This window comes from Artibeus jamaicensis, unplaced genomic scaffold, assembly GCF_021234435.1.
Source record: "Artibeus jamaicensis isolate MK-2021 breed Jamaican fruit bat unplaced genomic scaffold, CSHL_Jam_final contig_585, whole genome shotgun sequence".
NCBI lineage: Eukaryota > Metazoa > Chordata > Mammalia > Chiroptera > Phyllostomidae > Artibeus > Artibeus jamaicensis.
The window spans coordinates 7,922,372-7,946,249 of record NW_026521894.1 but is presented as its reverse complement, the minus strand read 5'-3'; the positions used below and the strand labels follow the sequence as shown (position 1 = coordinate 7,946,249).

At 35.9% G+C, this 23,878-nt stretch overlaps 1 protein-coding gene across 4 annotated transcripts in view; it reads left to right on the top strand.

Moving 5' to 3' along the window:
* The window catches only part of ATM (ATM serine/threonine kinase), a 170,611-nt gene that overhangs the window by 119,863 nt on the left and 26,870 nt on the right, over positions 1–23,878 (top strand). For all 4 annotated transcript variants that reach the window (XM_053670385.1, XM_053670384.1, XM_053670387.1 and 1 more), the window contains 17 exons: positions 356–443; positions 3,636–3,791; positions 5,999–6,086; positions 8,397–8,485; positions 8,584–8,686; positions 9,468–9,616; positions 11,132–11,236; positions 12,443–12,562; positions 15,079–15,313; positions 15,819–15,986; positions 17,245–17,358; positions 18,022–18,239; positions 19,263–19,470; positions 20,621–20,734; positions 21,100–21,258; positions 21,678–21,816; positions 22,969–23,051. In XM_053670385.1, the coding sequence (XP_053526360.1) occupies positions 356–443; positions 3,636–3,791; positions 5,999–6,086; positions 8,397–8,485; positions 8,584–8,686; positions 9,468–9,616; positions 11,132–11,236; positions 12,443–12,562; positions 15,079–15,313; positions 15,819–15,986; positions 17,245–17,358; positions 18,022–18,239; positions 19,263–19,470; positions 20,621–20,734; positions 21,100–21,258; positions 21,678–21,816; positions 22,969–23,051 (2,336 nt within the window). The remainder of the gene's footprint in view (positions 1–355; positions 444–3,635; positions 3,792–5,998; positions 6,087–8,396; positions 8,486–8,583; positions 8,687–9,467; positions 9,617–11,131; positions 11,237–12,442; positions 12,563–15,078; positions 15,314–15,818; positions 15,987–17,244; positions 17,359–18,021; positions 18,240–19,262; positions 19,471–20,620; positions 20,735–21,099; positions 21,259–21,677; positions 21,817–22,968; positions 23,052–23,878) is intronic.

The window sequence follows — 23,878 nt, the reverse complement described above, 5'->3', positions numbered from 1 at the left end:
GGCTAGTTAGTGAGTATATGTGGTCAGAAATAGTCTGTCTTATGTATAGTTGTATACTGTACCCAGAACATACAGTATCCTACATAAATATTTATTGAGTCAATGAATTTGGTACCTTCAGAAACAAAATATAAATTACAGTTAATTTCTAGTTTTATAAGTATAGTAGTTTCTTTTAAAAGTATGCCATTAAGTTTCATTTATCAGTTTATATTTACTAAGAACCAATTTTGTGCTCGATACTGGCCACTGGACCCTTTTATAATGTAGAGGGAGGCAGGCACACACACAGAAGGAAGAATGGGCTTAAGCAAGTGCACCTGGGACTGAGGAGGCATCTTTGTTTGTTTGTCAGAGCCAGAGCACTTCTCCCGGTGTCGCCTGGGTAAAAAGTCACAGAGAACAATGCTTGCTGTTGTGGACTACCTGAGGAGACAAAAGAGGTAATTAATGAATACTGCTTTTTGAGTTTGGGGATTTGGAGGTGTAGCTTGTTACTGTTGGCTGAATTTTAACATTATTTGAAGTGAAGTGGCCGCAAGGTGCTGTATTTAATTTGTGTGATGCTTATATCTCCCTGTTATAATTCATGTTTAGCATAGTATTTTAGTTAAGTTGGTATCAGGAACTCTAAATTCAAGTCCTGACAGTACTACTAACAATGTTATCTTTGCTAAATCACACATCCTTTGAAGCTATAGTTTATATTATCTTCAAAGTGATGGGAAAGGAGAAATTTATGTTCCAGGTTAAGTTCAGTTGCATTACTTTCAAACTTTCTCTTCACTTTCAGCTCATAGAAGTAACTACAACTATGTAAAAGTGTCCTTTATGTACCTTTATTAAAAGATATGTTTCTTTTGCCCATGGAAAAACAGTATCAACTAGGTATTTTGTCACCAAAAAGGATTTATTGAGAAAAACCAAGGGTTGCAACTCAGTGCACACACACATGCAACCCACTTGCACACACTGCACAGCGTGAAGAGCTATTTATACAAGAGAAAAAAAGGATTTAAGGGTAGAGGTAGTTACCTCCATAGAGCTTTATTGTGAGCATAGAGTTCTTCCTGTAGGGTTCTCAAAATGACGTAGTGTGAGAACTCCTCCCATGGGCCGCCTGAGCAATCATGTTTGTGTAAAGTCTCCGTCATTGTCTTTATCACTTTAGTGTGTGTGTATGGTACTATATAGTAATACTTACATACTTATATAAGTACTTATATATTATGGGTAATATACTACTTATAAGTACTCTATAAGAGATCATATAATATATACTACTTATACATTATAAGTAATACTATATGGTATATTATATAGCATAGTAAATGGTGGCAGCATTTGTTTTCTTCTGATAAATTCTTTTACAATACAGTACCTTTGTTTCTATTATTTCTCATGAGATTTTTAATAGTGAATTCAGGAGTTGCTAGAGTGAGTCAGTTGGCTGACTGATCTGTACTGCTCCAGCATTGACCAGAACTTGGAAGAGATAATGTAGTATGCCTATAACTTAAGTAGGTAGCGATTGATGTCTCATGACAAATGTATTGTGGTTGTGGCAGTAGTTGGTAAAGAATGGGTGGAAGAGGTAGGGGGAAAAGTGGAAAATTGCTTAACATAAATGCATTTTCACTTTAAAAATTAACTTCTCTATATCCTCATACCATTCTACTCCATTCTTAGAAAAATAAGTGTTCAGTTTTTTCTAATTGGAGAGCTCTGTTTCTAATTGGAGAGTTGCTAATTCACCTTATTGTTTCATAACAGATTGTATTCTAAGAAAGCTTTAACTGTAGCTGGAGGCATCTTTTTTTCTTGGTGTTGGAAGGCAGGTTCAGTCATTTACATCAGACTTATCATTGTGGTAGAATGGTGTTAACATTGGTAAGGCTTTGAGAAGATAAAGATTTGTAATACTCAGGCTTTTAAAAATTTATTATTTTATAAAGTTTCTTTTTAAGATTTTGTTTATTCATTTTTAGAGAGAGGAGAAGGAAGGGAGTAAAAGAGGAAGAGAAACATCAATGTGTGGTTGCCTCTCATGTGCCCCCTACTGGGGACCTGGCTCAAAACCCAGGCATGTGCCCTGATTGGGAATTAAACCAGCGACACTTTACTTTGCTGTCTAGCGCTCGGTCTACTGAGCCACACCAGCCAGGGCTAAATTTATTTTTTATTTTATTTTCCTATTACTGTTTAGTCCCTTTATATCCCTCTTCCCCTCACACAGTCACCACACTGCTGTCCATGCCCATGAGTCCCTTTTTGCTTGATCTCTTCACCCCCCAACCACCCGGACTCCCCTGCCCCTGAGTTGTCAGCCTGCTGTCTATGAGTCTGTCTCTATTTTGCTTGTTAGTAGAGGATTAAGCAGTTAAGGTGCTGAAAATCATATAATATGTATTAGGTAATCCAGCTGGATTTTGGGATTTTCCTGATGCAGCTAGATTTGAACCTAGCTATATCCTACTGTAAAACCACTGCTCTTAACCATTACTGTGCCACATCTTTATAATACCATTTTTTAGAAAGATAAATATCTACGATCCCTTTCACATCTGGGCAACTGTTACCACAGTGGGAAGTTTTTATTAAATAACCCAACCTAGCCCTGGCTGGTTTAGATCAGTGGATTGAGCACAGGCCTGAGAACCAAAGGATTGAGGTTCGATTCCCAGTCAGGGCACATGCCTGGGTTGCAGGCCAGTTCCCAGCAGGGGATGCACGAGAGGCAACCACACATTGATATTTCTCTCCCTCTCTCCATCCCTTCCTCTCTAAAGATAAATAAATAACCCAACCTAGACCAAAAAAAAAAAACAAGGAGAAAATGAACTACAAATAGAAAGGGCGTGTAACTATGTGTTACAGAACAAACAGTATTGTCATTAAATTGGCCATTTGTATATATCTTATGACTTGCTCGATGCAGCCTGTTCTTAGCATATACCCATGGATTCCTTGGTGAAGGGGGAACCTCAAGTTTATTCTAGGATGATAGCTTTCGCTTTTGTCGTATTTCCTAAGAGGTGTGTGATACAAAAAGAGAGGCATGTAGGGCTCTTCAGCCATGTTAATCTTAGTTGTTTACACCTACCGTCATCCAGGGGTTCTGTATCTGCAGCTTTCACATCCACATAGTCAACCAACTATGGATCAAAACTGTTTGAAAAAAGAAATTATACCTTGTTGCTGACATATAACATATAGTTAGATGTATGATGGTTGCATCTGTACTGAACGTATATGCACTTTTTCTCGTCATTATTCCTTAAATAATACAGCAGAACTACTATTTACATAGTATTTTCATTATATTAAGCATTTTAACTAATCTAGAGATGATTTAAAGTATCCAGGAGGATTTGCATAGATTATATGCAAATGTTATGTTGTCGTATGTTAGGTACTTCAGCGTCTGTCAGTTTTGTTATCTGCATGGGGTCCTGGAACCAGCCACTACAAGATACCAAGGGACTATTGTCTACATTGGGGAAATGTAGTTTTTAGTTATTTGAATGTAATTTTCATTTTTAACTAGTACTTGCTACCATTATATTTTATATCAACATACTTTTCATATTGAAGTTAAAGAAATGGACATGACTTCATTTAGAAATTTTTTTTAGATCCTCTTCCGGAACAGTGTTTGATGATGCTTTCTGGCTGGAATTGAATTATCTGGAGGTTGCCAAGGTAGCTCAGTCTTGTGCTGCTCACTTTACAGCATTACTCTACGCAGAAATCTATGCAGATAGGAAAACCATGGATGATCAAGAGAAAAGGTAATGGAATTGACAAGTTTTGGTTTTTAAAACTTGTGTTGACTGTGTTTCAATGAAGCTATTAAAGATTTTTGTTCTCACCTCCCCCATTTAATGATATTTTTAGATCTCTAACTTTTAAAGAGAAATAATTTTTTCAAAAGAAATGAGTAATTCTGTTCTGGAATAAGTAAAGATATTTATTACTTAAGAATTGTAAAAATTATACAGATGAGGATCTACTGGGAGACATACTTCTTTTTCTCTGTATTCTCCATAGCAACTAGCATTGGGAACTTAATATAAGTAAACAATAAATATTTTCAAATAGTTGAGCGAGTCTCTGATTTCAGCTAAATTAAGTGTACCACTAGTCCCTTAGTTTAGTCAAGATCCATATTATTTATTAATTATAAGGTAATATAACTGATTTATTTCTGTGACTAAACCACTTTCATTACTGTATTTGTTACCCACCTGTATCTCTAATACTTTAATTTGCTTTTCCTCTAAGTTAGAACTCTCATAAAAATCCAATAAGTATAATCCTAGGTAATAGTGAAAAAACAAAATACAGTAAAAAAACTTCAAGAGTAAAAAGTACAGCTTATAAGTCCCCTACTTTTCTCAAATTTTTGTTCATTTGAAGTAGCCTAGTGTTTATTTTTATATTTCCACCAAGAAATCGCCTGTTACAAAATTGAAATAGCAAATATATTATATTAGGAAGTATGAGATTTCAAAAGCTAGTATCCATAATTTTTTTTAGAAAGAAGTCAAAACTTCTTCAAACAGGACTTAGACAAAAAGTGTCATTAGTTCACAACCTCAGTCATTTCAGTGTTTGTGACAAAAGTCCTGCCAAGCCCATTTTTGTCTGGGTGAATTACAGCCTTAGACTTAGAGTCACAATCTGTAACACTGTCTTTCCTACTTTCCTAATTTCTGCTCTAAAAACTTCTTTCTGTATGACCTGCCAATAAGGAATGTGATACCTGCGTACAAGGGTGGGAAAGCAAGGTAGAATGTTGTCAGTACCACCGTGTCGGTCAGTGGTCTCTGTCCCATCCCTCCGGGCTCCTTCCAAGGGGTCAAAGTTATCTCCTGTTTTGTGGTTATCATTCATTTAGGTGATATCGTTATGTGAGTATGAACCAGTATATGGTAGTTTTCCTTATTTTTGAGCTTTATAAGAAATTATATTATTTACAACTTATTTTTCATTAAATGTTTTTGTAAGATTTTATTTATGTTGTGTGCTTCTGTAGTTCATTAATTTGTCACTGCCACATAGTGTCCCAGTGGGAGAATATGCCATGATTAATTTGCCCCTTCCCCTGTTAATGATATATGCCTAAGTGTAGAATTACTAGGTGTCAGGGTATGTAAATTTTGAACCTCATAGGATAATGCCAAGTTGTTTTTTTCAACTGGCTATACTAATTTGCGTATTTCTCAGGAGTGTGGTTTGTTAGGAAATGGATCAGTAGGGGTCCTTACATTTGAAGAAGGAAGGGAGCCAAAGTACAACTATTTCTAGTTTGGGTAAAAAAGGTAAAGAAACTAGAACAAGTTTATAGATAAATAATAGAGGCTCTGTCACATATTTCGTAGACACTGTGTAAGTGGCATGATTTTGGAAATGAAATTACTTATATGAATTTCTATCATATATCATTATACATTCTAGCATATATCATCATACATGGTTTAAAGCTAAGGCCTTGGAGCAGACAAATCTGAGTTCTTGTCCTTACTATCACTTACTAGTTTCATAATCTCGGATGTAGGTTTCTCAGCACTTAATAATAAGACATCTTCATTTTTGCCAATTTGTCAGGTGTTTAGTGTTTCATTGTGATCCTAATTTGTGTGCCTGTGATTGGTAACGAGCTTGAACTTTGGGTAAAACCACTGGCAAAACAGTGAGGAACTGTACCACGTGTCACCTGTTCTATTTTTAAACAAGCCTGCCTATATAAACATACTTTGGCATATAGTTTTTCAATATATGACATTGTCATTAAAATGTAATCCTCATTGAAACATTAATATTAACAAATTTGTTTTTCATTCTAGGCCTAAATGCTGTTATGTTTTAAAGTACAAATGGTTCATTGTTTTATTTGTTACCTCTGTTAGTTTTTTCCATCAAAGTTCATATTATGTGTATTCACAAACATCAAAATAGTATATTCTTATTAAAAGAAATGTTCTGTGACAAACAGAAATCCTACATTTGAAGAAGAAAGTCAAAGTACAACTATTTCAAGCTTGAGTGAAAAAAGTAAAGAAGAAACTGGAATAAGTTTACAGGTAAATGTTATAGGCCCTATTATTTGTGATAATATTTAACTTGTATTTTAGATTATTTTGTTATAGAACCTGTATTGATGTCCTTTAATTTCAAACTGAATTTACTCTTTGGACTCAGTATCACGTACATAAATTCATGGTTTGCAGTTTAGGCCTTGGAGTAGACAAACTTGAGTTTTTATCCTGACCGGAACTTCAGTTCTAATCCTGACTACCACTACATTGTGTAATCTTGCACCAGTTACTTAACCCTTCTAACCTTGAGGTTTTTCAATCAGGAAGGTTGATGTAAAGCTACCTTTATCATACAGTAATTGATTCCATATATTTTCTTCCACAGAACCCCATTTATTTTCCGTATAGCACTTAACATTTACAATTGCTGACTTCTTTGTTTACTTACCTTATGTCACATCTCAAGGAATACTGCTTTTAAAAAATAAATTAGTCAATATCTACTCTTAAATTGGCCTCTTGGTGAATTTCTTGGGTGAACTTATTCCTCTGAAATGACAGTTGCAATTTTACATTACAGTCTCTTTGTGTTTGCTCTCAGCTGGCCTCCTGCCTCTGGAGAAAACAGCAGCATAGCTAGGGAATGCCACCACAACCACCATCAGACATCGAGATCTGCCTGCCTCTGCTCCCATTGCACCCTTTCCTCTTACAAAAAAGAGAAATAGTTTCTTCTTCTTTCCAAGACTAAGCCTTCTTCCTCTGCTTTGTTTCCCATCAACTCTTTCTCGGAAAATTATTTTTATTCTACTGTCCCCTCTCTCAATACATTCAAACTATTTTTAAACTTTTTTATTAAAAGCATTTTCTTTCAACCTAAGAGAAAATTTCTTGTCCCTATGTTCTCTGTTGTTTTTTTAGGTGTCACCCTTTTATTCTCATTTCCCTTCACAGCAAAACTCTGTGAAAGAGTAATTTGTATTCGGTGTCTCCGGTTCCTCTCCCTTCCCTCCCTCTACGGACGTAGCACTGCTGATGTCACCTGTCAACTTCTTAACCCTGGTGGCCACCTTTCATCCACATCTTTTTACTGTTTCATTAACACTTAATACCATCAACCATGCCTCGCTTACAGTATGTTTTATCTGCATTTTTTATTCCATTTTCCCAATTTTTCTTCTTTTTTATAGTCCTATCCTCTTTTGAAGATTTTTTGGAATTTCTGTGTACCAGGCACCAGGCACTGTGTACCAGAAACAGTTTTTTTAAATTACAGAATGATACCAATATTATTGAATTTTTACCTAGGAAATATTCTCTGCAGCACCATTTAGACAGTGAAATTGCCCAATCAATTTTCTATGCACTGCAGTTTCCAACACTTTCCATTTTTATTTTTATTTTAGCAAGATGACTTAAATTGAATTAATATTTATCTATGTAAATTTTAAAGCAAAAAATTGAGTTATCAAACCACTTCTCTATTTATATCACATTTTAGCAGTTACAATATAATGCAGTTTTTAGTATTCTTCCCAAGAAAATCTCATGACCTTTATTGTTATCAAATTCCATTTCAAGAGTCAGACTAAGCTGCAGAGTGTCGTTTTCCCATCTATAGTTTTAGCTGGATTTTTTGTTTGTTTTTAATATATCTTATTGATTATGCTGTTACAGCTGTCCCAACCTTTCCCCGATTTGTCCCCCTCTACCTGGTACCCCCATTCCCTCCAGCAGACCTTCCCAGGCTCATGGCTATGGGTCATGCACATGAGTTCTTTGGCTTCTCCATTTCCTATACTACTCTTTTTTAAAAATATATATTTTGTTAATTATGCTATTACAGTTGTCCCATTTTTTCTCCCTTATTATCCTCTGCCCTGTACCCCCCTCCCACCTGCATTCCCCCCCTTTAGTTCATGTCCTTGGTTTATACTTTTTTGGGGGGCGGGAGATGTACGTTTAAGTGCTTCTGTACCTGTGCTACTTGTTTATTTTTGTTTTTTAGGTTCAGTTGTTGATAGTTGTGAGTTTGTTTTCATTTTACTGTTCATAGTTTTGATCAACATCTTTTTCTTAGAAAAGTCCTTTTAACATTTCATATAATAAAGACTTGGTGATGATGAACTCCTTTAGCTTTACCTTGTCTGGGAAGCACTTTATCTGCCCTTCCATTCTGATGGTAGCTTTGCTGGATAGAGCAGTCTTGGATGTATGTCCTTGCCTTTCATGAGTTGGAATACTTCTTACCAGCCCCTTCTTGCCTGTAAGGTTTCTTTTGAGAAATCAGCTGATAGTCTTAGGCGAACAAGTGATGGGTTTTTCCTCCAATTTTTATTGTTTCTATATTTTTAGGATCTACTCTTAGAAATTTACAGAAGTATAGGAGAGCCAGATAGTCTGTATGGCTGTGGTGGAGGGAAAATTCTACAACCCTTGACAAGGTAAATTGCATTTTTCTAGGTAATACTGTTTTAATACTGTTTGTAAAGGAGTTACATGCACATGGAATTCAAAAGCATTTTGGAATCTTAAATTGTAGGTTGCGAACATATGAACATGAAGCAATGTGGGAAAAAGCCCTAGTAACATATGACCTTGAGTCAGCGATCTCTTCATCAACTCGCCAGGCAGGAATAATTCAGGTATCTTCCCTCCCCTGCCCCCGCCTTGGGATCCACTGAAAGTGTAGTACTGAGATTATTTCACCATGTTGGTGGAATATTTACATAGCCAGATAAATTTAGGTCTTCAATATGAGACTGAAAATCCTCTGTTATTTCAGGCATCGGGCCAAATCAGCAGAGGAATGCACAGGTAAATTAGATAGGGCACTAACCTAAAAGATAGTATAGATTTGATTTGTTGATCAGAAAAGTGCTAGCTAACAGTAGGAGACATTTCTTGACTGTGAACAATGTGCCAGGTAGTGAGTAAGTCCTTCACCTGGATAATCTCATGTAAACTGTTTCTTACAGTTTGTGTCAGAGTTGGGCCCAGAAGACATCATTTCTGTTACTCGCTAATGTATTTTAACCGTTCTTCCATCAAATGTTAGAGTCCTTTGAGCTCTCTCATAATGTTTTGGGGGAGCATAGCAATCAATATTTCAGAAATTTTAGTGATATTAAAAGTTACTTTTCATGTTTGTTTTTTATATCTACTTTTTATTTTTATTTTTTTGATTATTTACCTTTTTTTAAAAAGATTTTATTTATTTTTAGAGAGAGGGGAAGGGAGGGAGAAAGAGAGAGAAACATCAGTGTGTGGTTGCCTCTCATGCAGCCCCCACTGGGGACCCGGCCTGCAACCCAGGCATGTGCCCTGACTGGGAATTGATCTGGCGACCTTTTGGTTCACAACCCACCCTCAATCCACTGAACTACACCAGCCAGGGTCTTACTTTTTTTTTTAACTCCTGCTCAGGCCTTGCAGAATCTGGGACTCTGCCATATTCTTTCTGTCTATTTAAGAGGATTAGATCATGAAAATAAAGAATGGTGTGCTGAACTACAAGAGCTTCATTACCAGGCAGCATGGAGGAATATGCAATGGGACCACTGCATTTCTGTTAAGTAAGAAGAGCTATGTCATTTTTAATCATCGTTTTTCTGATTATAAACAATATGCTTTTAAAATATTGCTCTATGAATGTAACAGGATATTTGATTTATTTTTGGAATATTACAAGCTATAGATATGGCAAAATCCTTAAATAAGATTGCGATAAGCAGTTAATCTACCTAGGCTTAAATTCACTCTCTTACATTAGGGAAATTCTATACCCACCTCCAAATGTAATTGAAAAGAAAAATATGAAACATATGTTCTCATTGGAATCTTCTCACTTTTATTTATTTATTTATTTATTTATTTATTTATTTATTTATTTATATTTTATTTTAATTGTTCAAATACAGGTTTCTGCCTTTTACTCCCATCCCAGCCCACCCGCCAACCCTTCCCACCTCCCTCCCCTTTCCACACCCCCCTTGTTTTTGTCCATGTGTCCTTTATACTTGTTCCTGCAATATTTATAATTTTTTAAAAAATTGTAGGCATTTCCCTTCCCACTCCTTGTTGCAAACATTTTAGTTAGCATTGTTATTGGCTTAATGGTACAAAAAAGACTTTAACTTTCTTCATGAAATATTCCTTTTTGTCAAATAATGCTGCTAAATTACTAACACAGAAAGATAACATTTATAACCTATATGTAAGATTACCATGTTTTCTGAATGAAAAGCCAAACACTTAATTAATTAAAGATTTTGTATTTTTGTTAAAAGTCTTTTGAAGATGTGAACACCAAAAAAATTAACTATGTCTAACTGCTTTCATAGTTCAAACATTTTTGTTAATTGGACTGTCTTTCAAATTTCAGACAGTTAGATTTCTATACAGTTAATGATATACTTTTCATATTTTTAAAAATATTTTAGTCTGTGAGCTTGTTCCTGCCTGCCTCTGTATATAGATCACCATATACTATTCTTTCCTTTGCCTACTCTATTTCAGCCACATCAGCCTTCTCTGTTGTTTCTGTAAGCCAAGCTGTTTCTACCTAAATGCCTAACATGTTTTTTATCCCCCGTTACTGTGTGTGGCTTCTTGTCATTCAGATTCTAATTATAAAATGTCATATCTCAGAGAGACCTTTCCTGACTATGCATTCTAAAGTAGTATTTGGTTACTCTGTTCTAAGTCTCTTCATGTTCAATGTCACCTGATATTTTTCTTACCTGTTGTCCATCTTCTCCAGACCAGAACATAAGCTCCATGAGAATGGGGACCTTTGACTTGTCTGCATTTAGAAACAGGTGCCTAGTTAGTCCCTGGCACATATTAGGTGTTTATTGAATATATAAATGAGAATATAGCATAATTAGAACCAGGCACAATATGTAAGAATTATTGTGTGTGTGAAGATTTAAATGATCTAATTCTTTGTATTTCTTACCAAAATTTCTCAAAATGCATTTTTTTTAATGGAGGAATCTTAATTGTAGTTTGAAAATGTTTCTTGGTGAAATTATTTATACATGCATATTTTAAGGTTTTTTTGTTTTATTTCTAAAATTATCTCACAGCAAAGGAATTGAAGGAACCAGTTACCACGAATCATTGTACAATGCTTTGCAGTCCTTAAGAGACAGGGAAGTCGCCACATTTTATGAAAGTGTCAAATATGCCAGGTACTATTTTTAAAAAGACATTGTATTTTAACATTTATTGTCATGACTTCTTTTCTGAAAACTTGACAAGTGATTTCAGTGTATGGATTTGCACTGGTGAAGTAGGACAAGGACTTGGTGGCTGTGGTCAGGGTGTTTCCTTATCATTCCCGCCTTCCTCTCAAAACAATTCCCTGTGTAACAAAATTCATACAAATTAGTGTTGAAACTCGATGCAAATGGGGGATGCAGTATCCAGTATTTAACATTTTCATAGCTTTTGCTTATCTGAGAGGTGAGTGCTCAGATGAGTTTTATCTCCTGCAACAGGTTTTTATAAGAATTGTGGATATGTGTATCTTAATTATTTTCTGTCTGGAAAAAGTATTCTTGTTTTTAAATGTTATGTGTTAGAGAATTCTGTAATGCACATGTCAAATATGTATTTGTGTATATATACATATTACAGTGTTTTGGGTTTTTGTTTTAGATGTTGGAGCGTACTCATATGCTACGTATATTATTTTTTCTTGTGTAATACATTTATCTTTGTTCATGTGGTTCAAATACATTCTTTCCTTTGAAAAACCACTTTCTTTAGTACTCCAGATCTGTTATTTATGCTGAACTCTCATGAAAGTTTTGTTGATTGCCACTCTGTTTTTTTTCCTGAACCAGTACACTAAAAATATTAATCTTATGTTCTTTAGTAAGTGTATGGAATTTATCTCTTTTAGTATTAGTGTTTTTAATATAAAGTGGTGACTAATGGTTGTACTCACGGGCTTATTATGGGACAGAAATGAAACATTGCCTAGAAAGCACTTATGTATGTTTAGCAGTAGCTAGTTACCTATTAAACCTGTATTTTGTTATAGAAGTAATTTTGTTACCATTTAAGCGCTTATTATGTTCTTGCCTCTTAGGCTCTTTCATATGCATTCTCTGATCACCAAGGTGATTCTGGAAGGGAAGAGCTTAGAGTCACAGGAAACCAGTAACGGGCCCAAAGTTATGTAGCCATAAGGGGCAGAACTGGCCCTCAGATCCAGGTCTGTCAGATTCCAGACTTCATTGTCACTGCATTGTACTGGGGATGTGAATGCCAGCATTGTTAGATCAGAATCAGAGCCTATGATCAGAGCTCTTTGATGAGGGATTTGAGCTTTGGCTTTCCTGAAAAACCTTTCCTTAGTTTTCTAATTGTCTTGTTTCTTTTGTCACTAGAGTAAAAGAAGTGGAAGAGCTGTGTAAGGGCAGCCTGGAGTCTGTGTATTCACTGTACCCCACACTGAGCAGATTGCAGGCCATCGGGGAGCTCGAAAACATCGGGGAGCTTTTCTCCAGGTATGTGATTCATATGGCTCTGTCGTCCTCAGCTGTGGTTTTCCTGTTACCGGTTGTGACTTTAAATAATCAAAATACAGACCAACAGTAGGTTTGTTCTGTCAAGATGTAAAAGTTGATTAGTCTAATGAACTGTCTTCTTATTAAATATTTTCAAAAATAATGAATGTAAAAATTTAAGCTTTAAAATTTAGTTTCAGGTGTTTTTCTTTCTTTTTTTAAAATCCCTTACCAAGGACATGCTTACTGATTTTTTAGAGCAGGGAAGAGAGGTAGAGACAGAGAAATATTGATCCATTGCCTCTTGTTCATGCCCTAACAGGAACCGGGCATGTGCCATGACTGGGGGTTGAAACTGCAACCTGTTTATAGGATGATGATTTAGCCAACTGAGCCATGCCAGCAAGAGCTATGTTTTTTTTTCTATCCCAGATAAGTGTTTCCTCATGTTTTTTGCCGTAGCATACAGTACACAGTTCTAGCACTGCATTGGCATTCGTGCCATTTTCTAGAGACTCTGCCGTGCTATACTAGAGGTTCCCTGAAGGTGGGCCCGTTCTTGTTTATTGTTGTATCCCCAGCGCATTTTCCTGTTGACTGATTGGAACTAAACAGTCAGTTGTCTTTATCCAGTGACTGTCAGTGAGTTCAGAGGGGTGTGTAGAGGAGACTGGTTCTTATTACGGCGAGAAGGAAGTGACCCAGAATATTGGGAAACGAGCTAAAGCAGCTCTTCTGGATGCTACGGATCTCAGTTTGGATTCTGTGACCCTGAGAAAGTCACTTATTTGGGAGGGGGCCTCACTTTCCTCATTTCTAAAATGAGGGACTTATATTTGATGGCCTCAAGGGGCCCTTATAGCTCTGTCATTTTGAGTCACTATTATTATAAGAGGAAGGAAAGAGGGTATAATTTTATGCTAAACTAACACTTTCTTTGAATATGCTTTGTGAGTAGAAAGGAGGAGGAAATTTTAGAGTTAGGAAATAATACGGTTTTTCGGAATTGCATTATCTAGAGAGTAAAGGAACAAAACCACTTTCTGCTTCCATAAATAAGTATATTGGTAGTTCTTATTGACAGTATTCAAGGAACTTTTTCCTCTGTATGAAAACTGTCTTATACTAACCACAGGATAGGATACTTTAAGAAACCTCTGAAGAGTAATACTGGCTCTTTCTCTGATAGGGAATTACAAGGAACTGAGAGAGAGGGAAAGTTGGATGAGCTGACTCAGAGGGCCCATGACACAAAACTATCTTTATACTTATGATAAGAGGTTATTTTCCTTTTTTGCTGTCATTTTCTCATGTGGTGCAGTGATGTTTTTGAGGTATCAAAAAAACATACCCACAATTACCTGTAAAGACTAATAACATACTCCTCCCTTTTTCAGCTACATACCTGTATGTGGGTAGATTTTCTTCATGTACTTCAACCAAAACATCATATCACAGCAAACCAATTGGAGAAGCAAAGAAGAGAGTTCAATTATCTCTATTAACCGAGGCATCAAAGAGATTTGCAGAATATACTTCAAAACCATTTTCTCACTAAATTTTGTTTTGAGAACTGTGGTTACTTTTAATGTTATTTAGGGTATATAGTAGATTTATTGTTATTTAAATTAATGTATATTTGCTATTTAAACAGTTTTAGTTTCTAATACAGTAAATATACATAGATATAATCTTAAACAGAAGCTCTTTAGGGTCTTCACTAATTTGTAAGAGTGTAAAGCGTTCCTGAGATTAAAAAGTTTGATATCTCCTGCTCTAGGATCATTTTGGGAGGAATTAGTTTTGGTCCTATGAATGTGTGTCACTGTGTCCTTTATCAAGGTATAAAGAGCTTTCACTTACTAGTCAGCACCTTGTCATCTTCTTCATCTCCCGGCTTCATCTTAATTTCTCTCAGTACAGTAGTCCCAACAGGTTAGACAGTATCAGTTTAGACACCTGGGAAGCATACCGTTCATGTAAACCAGTTGTACAACATGCATTTTCTCTTCCTTTAATAAATAGTGTCAGTGTATGAAACATTTGCCATCATTTCCTCCCCTGGATTATGATTTATTAACAGCTGCAGTTGCATGGAGTCATCCCTTCCACCTGCCGGGTACTGTGGCTGATTAGCGGGTTGATTCCATCCCCTTGCTGACAGGTCCTCTTTTATCACAAGGAGCAATGAAGCAGGATGAGAGCTGGGTGTCTGGTGTGACGGCCTGATGAGTGTGTTCTCATTTCAGAAGACAGTATATTTAGAAATGCTGCTTTCTGTGAAAGATTTTTAAGAAATCTTTTTAAATGTACATTGTCTGTGGCCTCTTTTCTGACTCTCCAAGTTCAGACAGTTTTGTAGTTTTCTAAATTTGATCCTTATTTTGGATTATTTAGAAGTTCCAGTCTTGTTACTGTAAAAACACCTTTGTGTTTTATCTTAAATTTAAGACCTGCATAATAGCAATTCGTTTCCACTTTGCTTGTTTACCTGAGTTCTGTGATTCTGCTTTCAGATCAGCTATGGATAAGCAGCCCTCTGAAGTGTATGTGAAGTGGCAGAGACACTCCCAGCTTCTCAAAGACAGTGATTTTAGTTTTCAGGAGCCTATCATGGCTCTACGCACAGTCATTTTGGAGCTCCTGATGGAAAAGGAAATGGGGAGCTCCCAAAAAGAATGTTTTCGGGACATTCTCACCAAGCACCTCATACAACTCTCCATACTAGCCCGAACCTTCAACAACACCCAGGTGAATCTATGTCATCTCACCTCTTGACCTTCCTTTTATTACCTAGAAGATAGAAAGGATGAATAAAAAGGCAATCTCACTGAGAGATAGAGATTGCTATTAGAATACTGCATAGCATAATTGTTTAAGGCAAGCTTTCCCATTTTTAGAATTAGAATTTAGAATTAATTCTAATAATTTAGAATTAGACCTGAGTGTAAGCCTGGACAAGGTACTTACCCTTCTCTAAGTCCAAATTTTCTATTTATGAAATGAGAAGATACCTAACAAATTGACAATAATTCAGTTATTTTACATACTATATATATTCATACTCATATACATACACATATATATTGATATAAGGAAAAGAGGCAGAAAAACAGTGGGGGTTAAGGAAGGCAGGAAAAGATATATGTAAGATAATTCTGTTCAGTTGTCATGTCATCACTGAATGGTAGTTACTGCTTTTAGTAGTAGTAACAATAGTAAAAGTATTTACTGTTATATGTTATTTTCATTTCAGCTTCCTGAAAGGGCAATATTTAAAATTAAACAGTATAATTCAACTAGTTGTGGAGTTTCTGAGTGGCAGCTGGAGGAAGCGCAGGTGTTCTGGGCAAAAAAGGAGCAGAGTCTCGCCCTGAATATTCTCAAGGACATGATCAAGAAGTTGGATGCCAGCTGCTCAGAGGTTCACTGTTTTTTTATTGTCTGAATTAGTACTTTACTGTTATAAAAAAAACATATGGCACTTTATATTTTTTTATAAGTTTATAATTCTACGAAAGCCTTGAAATAACTGATTCATGAATAAGAAACTGTAAGAAGCAGAGGTGGGGTGGGAGGGGATAATGAGGGGAAAACTGGGGAAGGGTTTTCAGGAACATGTTTTTGGGAAAACCAAAGAGGAGTAGGATCAGGGGTGAGAAGTGGTGATGGCCAGGGTGGGGGGGATGGTGGGGAGGAAATGGAGACAGTGGTACTTGAACAACAATAAAAAATGTTTTTAAAAAAGCTGTAAGAAGGAGTCTGAAAAATTAATATTTGTAAAAGGATTTACAAAGTACTCATTTTTTCTATTTTCAACAATTCTGTCATCCATCTTGTAGTAGAATTATTTGATTTATTTCAATGCCTTTCTTAAAAACTTTCTATGGAATTCCAGAAGGGTATGTGGGAAACAAACATGAAATAGCTACTATAAATTTGGAATAAGGGAAAAAACATGAGAGAACAAAAGTTTTTTAAAATCAGGTTGGCATAATTAGCTTGTCAATCTAAGTACTTTTGAAATATAATGTCTCATACTTTATCTAACATTACCTATTACTTATTGAGAAGTTGGCTGCTTCTCCAGCTTTATTTCCAGCACACAGTGGACAAAAGTAGAGGCATTTATATAGCAGGTTTCATGAAGTTTAAAAGGTTTAGTCAGAGTGGTGTCCTTCTCACATACACCTGATTGGTGAATATCAACTTCCTGTACTTCTGGTATTGGGCACTTGTATGACATCTTTCATTGTTAGAGACTTCATTATTATACCAAAGCATTGGGAGCCAATATGATATGATGTTTAAATATTGCTTAACAATATTGGCGCTGGTGTTACTTATACTCTTTGTACCTCAATTTTACTTTGTACTCTGCAAATTATGGATAATAATACTCATTGCATAGGATTAAATATACTAATGTACAGAAAGCCCTTAGAAAATTCCTGTCATACAGAAGTACTCAATAACTGAGATGTTCTAATAATAATAATATTGATAATTATGAATGGTATAAGATGATTATTTCATAGACTTATACACTTGGGTTATTAAAATAGTTGTTTGGCGAAAGCAGCTAAAGAAAAACATTGTTAACCTACTTCTTCTAAGTGGAAGATATTTTTGTATAGTCCTGGTAACGAATTACATTTTAAGATTTTGCTTTTCATACACAGCATGACCCCCAACTGAAGCTTATACACACAGAGTGTCTGCGGGTTTGTGGCAGCTGGTTAGCAGAAACCTGCTTAGAAAACCCCACAGGCATCATGCAGACCTACCTGGAAAAGGTAAGACTTCCCAGCAGCCCTAAGACAGTTGTTCAGCCTGCATATACTCGATCTTCTTCATCAAGACTAAATTTATTTTGTAGGCAAATAAAGTATGATTTCACTTTTTCATATATTATTACAGTTGTGGCTCTATCTAACTTTAGGGCAGAATGAAACAGAATGTCACTAAAGAAGTATATTTTGAAAGTAAGCTCCAATGTGTTTTACTTCCCACCAGCAGCTAGTCTTTCAACAAGTAGTTTCTAATCATGTCTCCATTTATTTATCAATAAAACTAGCTGATTGAGGAATGTGCAAGTCAGCTTTTGCTATTCGTTTGTAGTCCAGCCACCCAACAAGTAGTACTAGGACTTCAGTACTCCAGCTATTTCTTTATTTTAACTAATTTTGGAAATAGTTACCTCACTAAGTAGGTGTAACATGAAAAGCACAATGATGATTACCTTTAAATTTTATGGCGCTCTTTGCTTCTGCACAGTTCTCTACAAATATTAGCTGTCATTATCAGTTGTTTTGAAAAGTCAAGAAAATATTGTACTTCATACACTTCCGCTGATAAATAAATTAAACATTAGTGCGGGGATTCTTTGACCTGAGTGATTTTTTTAGATGCTTTTAGTACCTGTAAATATAATAGAAACGGATTGTGTTTTCTTGAAGGCGGTGGAAGTTGCTGGAAAATATGATGGAGAAAACGATGAGCTCAGAAATGGAAAAATGAAGGCATTTCTCTCCCTAGCACGGTTCTCAGATACTCAGTACCAGAGAATTGAAAACTACATGAAATCATCAGAATTTGAAAACAAACAAGCTCTCCTGAAAAGGGCCAAAGAAGAAGTGGGCCTTCTTAGGGAACATAAAATTCAGACCAATAACAGGTAATTAACTAGATGTGTACAAGTGACAAGATGCACAGATGTACAGTGACTGTATACGAGTGGGGACCCAAAACCAGAATTATCTTCTGGAGGACAGGCTTCTTGTAGTTTCTTCACTAGGTGAGTGTTCTAGGAACCTATCAGTGTACTAGCTGGTGTTGTTCTAAGAGGCTGTGTTAGGCTTCAGTGAGTTTTTTTTTTTTTGAAGACTCTTTCAACATGTTTGCCCATTTTATGATGGGTGATTTACGAGTGCATCTGCCCACACCATGCTGAGTGTTCAGTTTTTGACCAAAAACAGCGTGACCCCCGTGTCCCACCTTCCCTATTTACCCAGTCTTCCTGAGCAACTTCTTTTTGTTTCCCCGGATAAAAAAAGTCCTCAGAGGGAAATGGTTTGCCGATGTGGAAGAGTGAAACAAAAAATGGCAGAAGCACTGAGAACCTTCAAAATTTATGAGTTCAAAAACTATTTTGAGCAGTGGGAAAAACCTCTCAATAGTTATATTGAATCAAATGGGAAGTACTTTGAAGGTGACTGAAGTTTAAACATGTAAGAAGAAATACACAATTTTTTATAAATAAATTCCGTTTGGGAGGAGGTTCCCTCCTCATGCACACACACACAGATACACGGAGCCCAGATCATGAACTCATACTTTCTGGTTCTGAGCTCATTATAGAGTACATGGATGTTAGCTTTTTGGTTACCTGTTTTGATATATTTAAACCTTGTACTTAGGCCTACCTTTGGTCTGTATATTTTAGTGTAAGTAGAGAATAAGGTTAACTAAGTACCTTAGGTAGAGCCCACTTTGTCTTTGATTGCCTATGATAGCTTTTGAATTGCACAAACTTATTTTAAGGCAAAAAGTAAATTTTTTTTAAAAAGTAAGTTTGTTCCACTTATAATCCTTAGAATGTTCCTTTTTCTGATTTTTCATTTGTGTTGTATATCATGTGATTTTGTAGTTCTATAAAACTTGATGGCTTTTGTGTTGTGCTTTCATTATTCAATGCAAGATACACAGTAAAGGTTCAGCGAGAGTTGGAGCTGGATGAATGTGCACTCCGTGCACTGAAAGAGGATCGTAAACGTTTCTTATGTAAAGCAGTTGAAAATTACATCAGTTGCTTGTTAAGTGGAGAAGGACATGATATGTGGATATTTCGTCTTTGTTCCCTCTGGCTTGAAAATTCTGGAGTTTCTGAAGTCAATGGCATGATGAAGGCAAGTTGTCTTTTCAACCCAATATTCCACCCTGTGCTGTAAAAGCATATAATTAAGCCCATCAATGTCATGGGTTATACAGTTCTTTGTATTCCTAGCACTTGGTTCAGTGCTCATAGTACACATAGGTTCAAGTTACATATGAATACAAGTAATTAAGAATACACATGTATTCTTAGTTAGCTCTGATGATGCAGTTTTATATGGAGATGGGAGAATTTAGGTCAGTCCTATTTCTTCACGATTACCACAGGAAAGTACCCAGAATGCTAAATTGGGGTACTTGGAAAACAGTTAAAAATGAACACAGATTAGTTTGTTCCCGCTGGTTTATGCTTTTCTGGGATTTATACATTGAAATAGTTTTGTAAATGCAAGCAATATATATATTTACAAAAGCATCAAGGCAGCAGTATTTTGTTGATTTTTATTTTAAAATGTTAAATTTTATTGATAGTATTAAAGTTGTTTTAATTATATGCATGATAGTGAATTTGAAGCTTAAAAGTAAAATAGTTCTGCTGGATGAAAAGGTTGATAAGATTCAGAGTAGATACAAATGAATCTGCTATTTCACAGTCCTGTTACTTTTAGTATAAAAAGTATAATATTTAATTTTAATACACTTCTCAGGAGTCAGGATCACCATGGTCCACAGACCCACATTCATCCCCCTGGGAAGTCACTGGATTATAAGCCGTGCCAAGTATTTCAGTTCTCAATACAATTTAACTTAGGATCAAATACTATGACTTACCGATGATCAGGAAAAAATATAGTTAGTAAAGTATTATTAACAAGCACCAGCCCTGACTGGTGTAGCTCAGTGGATTGAGCATGGGCCTGGGAACCAAAAGAATTGCAGTTTGATTCCCAGTCAGGGCACATGCCTGGGTTGTGGGCCAGGCCTCCAGTAGGGGATGCACGAGAGGCAACCATACATTGATATTTCTCTTCCTCTCTCCTTCCCTTCCCCTCTAAAAATAAATAAATAAAGTCTTTTTAAAAAGATGTAAAATATTTGGGAAAAAAAAAAAGCACCAGGTGGTTGTGCTAGTTGAGGAGCATTACCTTAGAATAATTTATTTGCTTAGGGATGAGATTATTTGAAATGTGTTGTTTCTTAATTTTGTATTTTTTTAAACAATAGAGAGACGGAATGAAGATTCCCTCATATAAATTTCTGCCTCTTATGTACCAATTGGCTGCTAGAATGGGGACCAAGATGTTGGGAGGCCTAGGATTTCATGAAGTCCTCAATAATGTAAGTAAACCTGAGAATCAAAAGAATTTTAGTTCTTTTATATCATTATATACCATATCAAATATATGGAACTACTGTTCCATTTTCTGAAATCGAGATACCAAAAAAATTTTTAGTTACATTTCCTATGATATGTAAGGGCAGGAAGGAAGATTTCCTTTTCTCTCCTCCCACTGCACACAGATTACTCAGTTTCTCTCTCTCATACTCATGCACCTCTGTCTCTCATACACATATGTACATCTCACCCACTGAGGTATCTACCATAGTAACGTATCTTAATGTTAAGCAAAATGAAAAGGATTGTGGATTTCATACTATTTTGTTTGTTTGGATAAAACTAATGGCTCTTCATTTTCTGACAGCTCATCTCTAGAATTTCAACAGATCATCCCCATCATACTTTGTTTATTATACTGGCCTTAGCAAATGCAAACAAAGATGAATCTTTGACCAAACCAGAGGCAGCAGTAAGAAGTAGAATAACTAAAAACGCACCTAAACAAAGCTCTCAGCTTGATGAGGTATTGGATTAAACATACATAACTTTTTGAATTGTGATATTCGTGTTTTTTGAAATACTATTTTTCTAAGTCTCAGGGATTCTAAGAATGTGTGTTGTGACCATACTCAGTTTGTAAATTCTTGGTGATTAGGGTACAACCTAAAATTGTTTGGAAGTACCAGTAATATTTCAATTTTTTTTGTCACAGCAATGAACAATGAAAAATACAATTTGAAAGGCTCCCATGCCATTTACTCTTGAGATTATTATACCTTTTATGTATTTCATTCCTATGGGAATTGTTTGGTTTGGATTGAGGGATTACAGTCCTTTTGTTGTTATATGTGTGCATACAGCCTTTTTTCCTTTGTTACTATAACTGAAAAGTTGAAGTGTCAGGTATTTTCTTATGCATTGTTTTTTTTTCTTTATTAATAGGATCGAATCGAGGCTGCAAACAAAATAATCCGTATTATCAGTAGCAGGAGACCTCAGATGGTCAGAAGTGTTGAGACACTCTGTGATGCTTATATTTTGTTAGCAAACTTTGATGCCACTCAGTGGAAGACTCAGAGAAGTATGTGTATATAAGAATGACTCTTTGCTTTTTGCTATGTTATTCTCTGTATTTATAATGTGAACATCTTGATGATTACAATTTACAGGTGGTCCAGCTTAATTTTTATCTAATAGCTTCAACACCCTGCACTTTTTTACTTAGTATCTTTTTTTAAGATTGTATTTATTTATTTTTAGAGAGAGGAGAAGGGAGGGAGAATGGGATGGTGAGAAACATCAGTGTGTGGTTGCCTCTTTCGTGTCCCCTGCTGGGGACCTGGCATGCAACCCAGGCATGTGCCCTGACTGAGAAGAGAACCAGCGACCCTTTGGTTCACAGGCCGGCACTCAGTCCACTGAGCCACACCAGCCAGGGCTCACTTAATACCTTTTGGTTGGACAGATAATAGATGGCTGCACTGAATAATTTGATTTCTCTGGGTAATCTTCTGTTGCAGAGGATTGCATAGAAGCAAGTCCTTTAAATAACTGAGAGTTTTTAGGATCAGAGGTTTTTTTAAATGCTGTTAGTTACTGTGTCCTGGGAATTAAAAGTCAAAAGGCCTCCATTTCCTCCATGGAATGCCTTGCATGTAACTCATCACTGTTCTGGTTGTGTCTGTTCAAACAATTATAAGTTGCTGTAATTTTTGGTTATATGCATTCTCTTAAGAGTATCTCCCTCCCCATACTTTCTTTAATAGTGATACTCCTTTTTATGTTCAGAATCATAGCTTCACATTTAAATTCTTAATACTTTGAAATGATTGAGACTTCTCATTGTGTTCCTCTTAGCAAACAAAAAATGTTGTCATGCCCTTTAGTCAGTTTTAATAGTAATATGGCAGGAGTATACTAAGTAATTATGTAATTTCTTTAAAAAAGCATGTAATTATCTTAAGGTGCTCCATCTACCCCCTCAGATGAAATGTGGTCTAATAACCAGAGCCAGGTAACCTGCAAATGCATTATAAGCCGTGTTGCCCATTGCATGCTGTGACCCTGAGCTGCACTGTGTCCCGAGCCCCTGGGTCTCCATTTCTAAATCAGGGCCCAAACCACGGGTCAGCCACAGGTCAGGTCTGTAGCATCTCCTCCTGAACGGTGCTTTACCTTCAGTGGTGTTCCTCAATTTTTGGTTGTCACTAAAACCTCTTTATTTTAAATACAGAAGGCATAAAAATTCCAGCAGACCAGCCAATTACTAAACTTAAGAATTTAGAAGATGTTGTTGTTCCTACTGTGGAAATTAAGGTAATTTACTATGAACTGTTTTGATATCTTTATTTATTTTTACCTTTTATTTTTAATATTTTATTTATTTATTTTTGGACAGAGGGGAAAGGAGGGAGAAAGAGAGGGAGAGAAAATCAGTGTATGATTGCCTTTCTCATGCCTCCAACTGAAGACCTGGCCCATAGCCCAGGCATGTGCCTTGACTGCGAATCAAACTGGTAACCCTGTGGTTCACAGGCCAGCACTCAATCCACTGAGCCATACCAGCCAGGACTGTTTGGATATTTTTAGTAAACTTAAATTGCCCTTTTTTTGGTAGGTCAATATTGGTTAAATATTGGCAATTTTATTTGTTTCAGTCTATAGGGCTTTTTTTTTTTTTTAACTATTAGACTCCCTTTGCTCGAGCCTCAAACTACGTAAAGGCCTCTCCTGCTTTCCTTTCTTTCGCCTTCAGTTTTATGCCTCCATCTTTCTTATGAAGAAGGTCTGTAGACTGTTGTCTTCACTGTCCAGAAGAAGGAAAGAGTCCATGTGCTTATGCCAACATTAATTTTCAGCTTGGCGAGAAAGTTCCTAATTGTGTTATTGGTTTAAAAAGTTCTGTATGCATTAGAGTATATTGACTGTGATATATTACAGTATTAAGTAATGCAGTATGTATTAGAATATAAATTTAATGATAATGTACATGATACTTTAACTATGTCACGATGATCTTTTACTGCTACAAGTAACCTGTGCTCAGGGATATATGTAATAGTAAAAGCTATAGTTTAGAAAATGACATTTTAACTACATTGTAAATCTCTGAGTTTGCAGTTTAGGGTTAGTACATGTAGTTA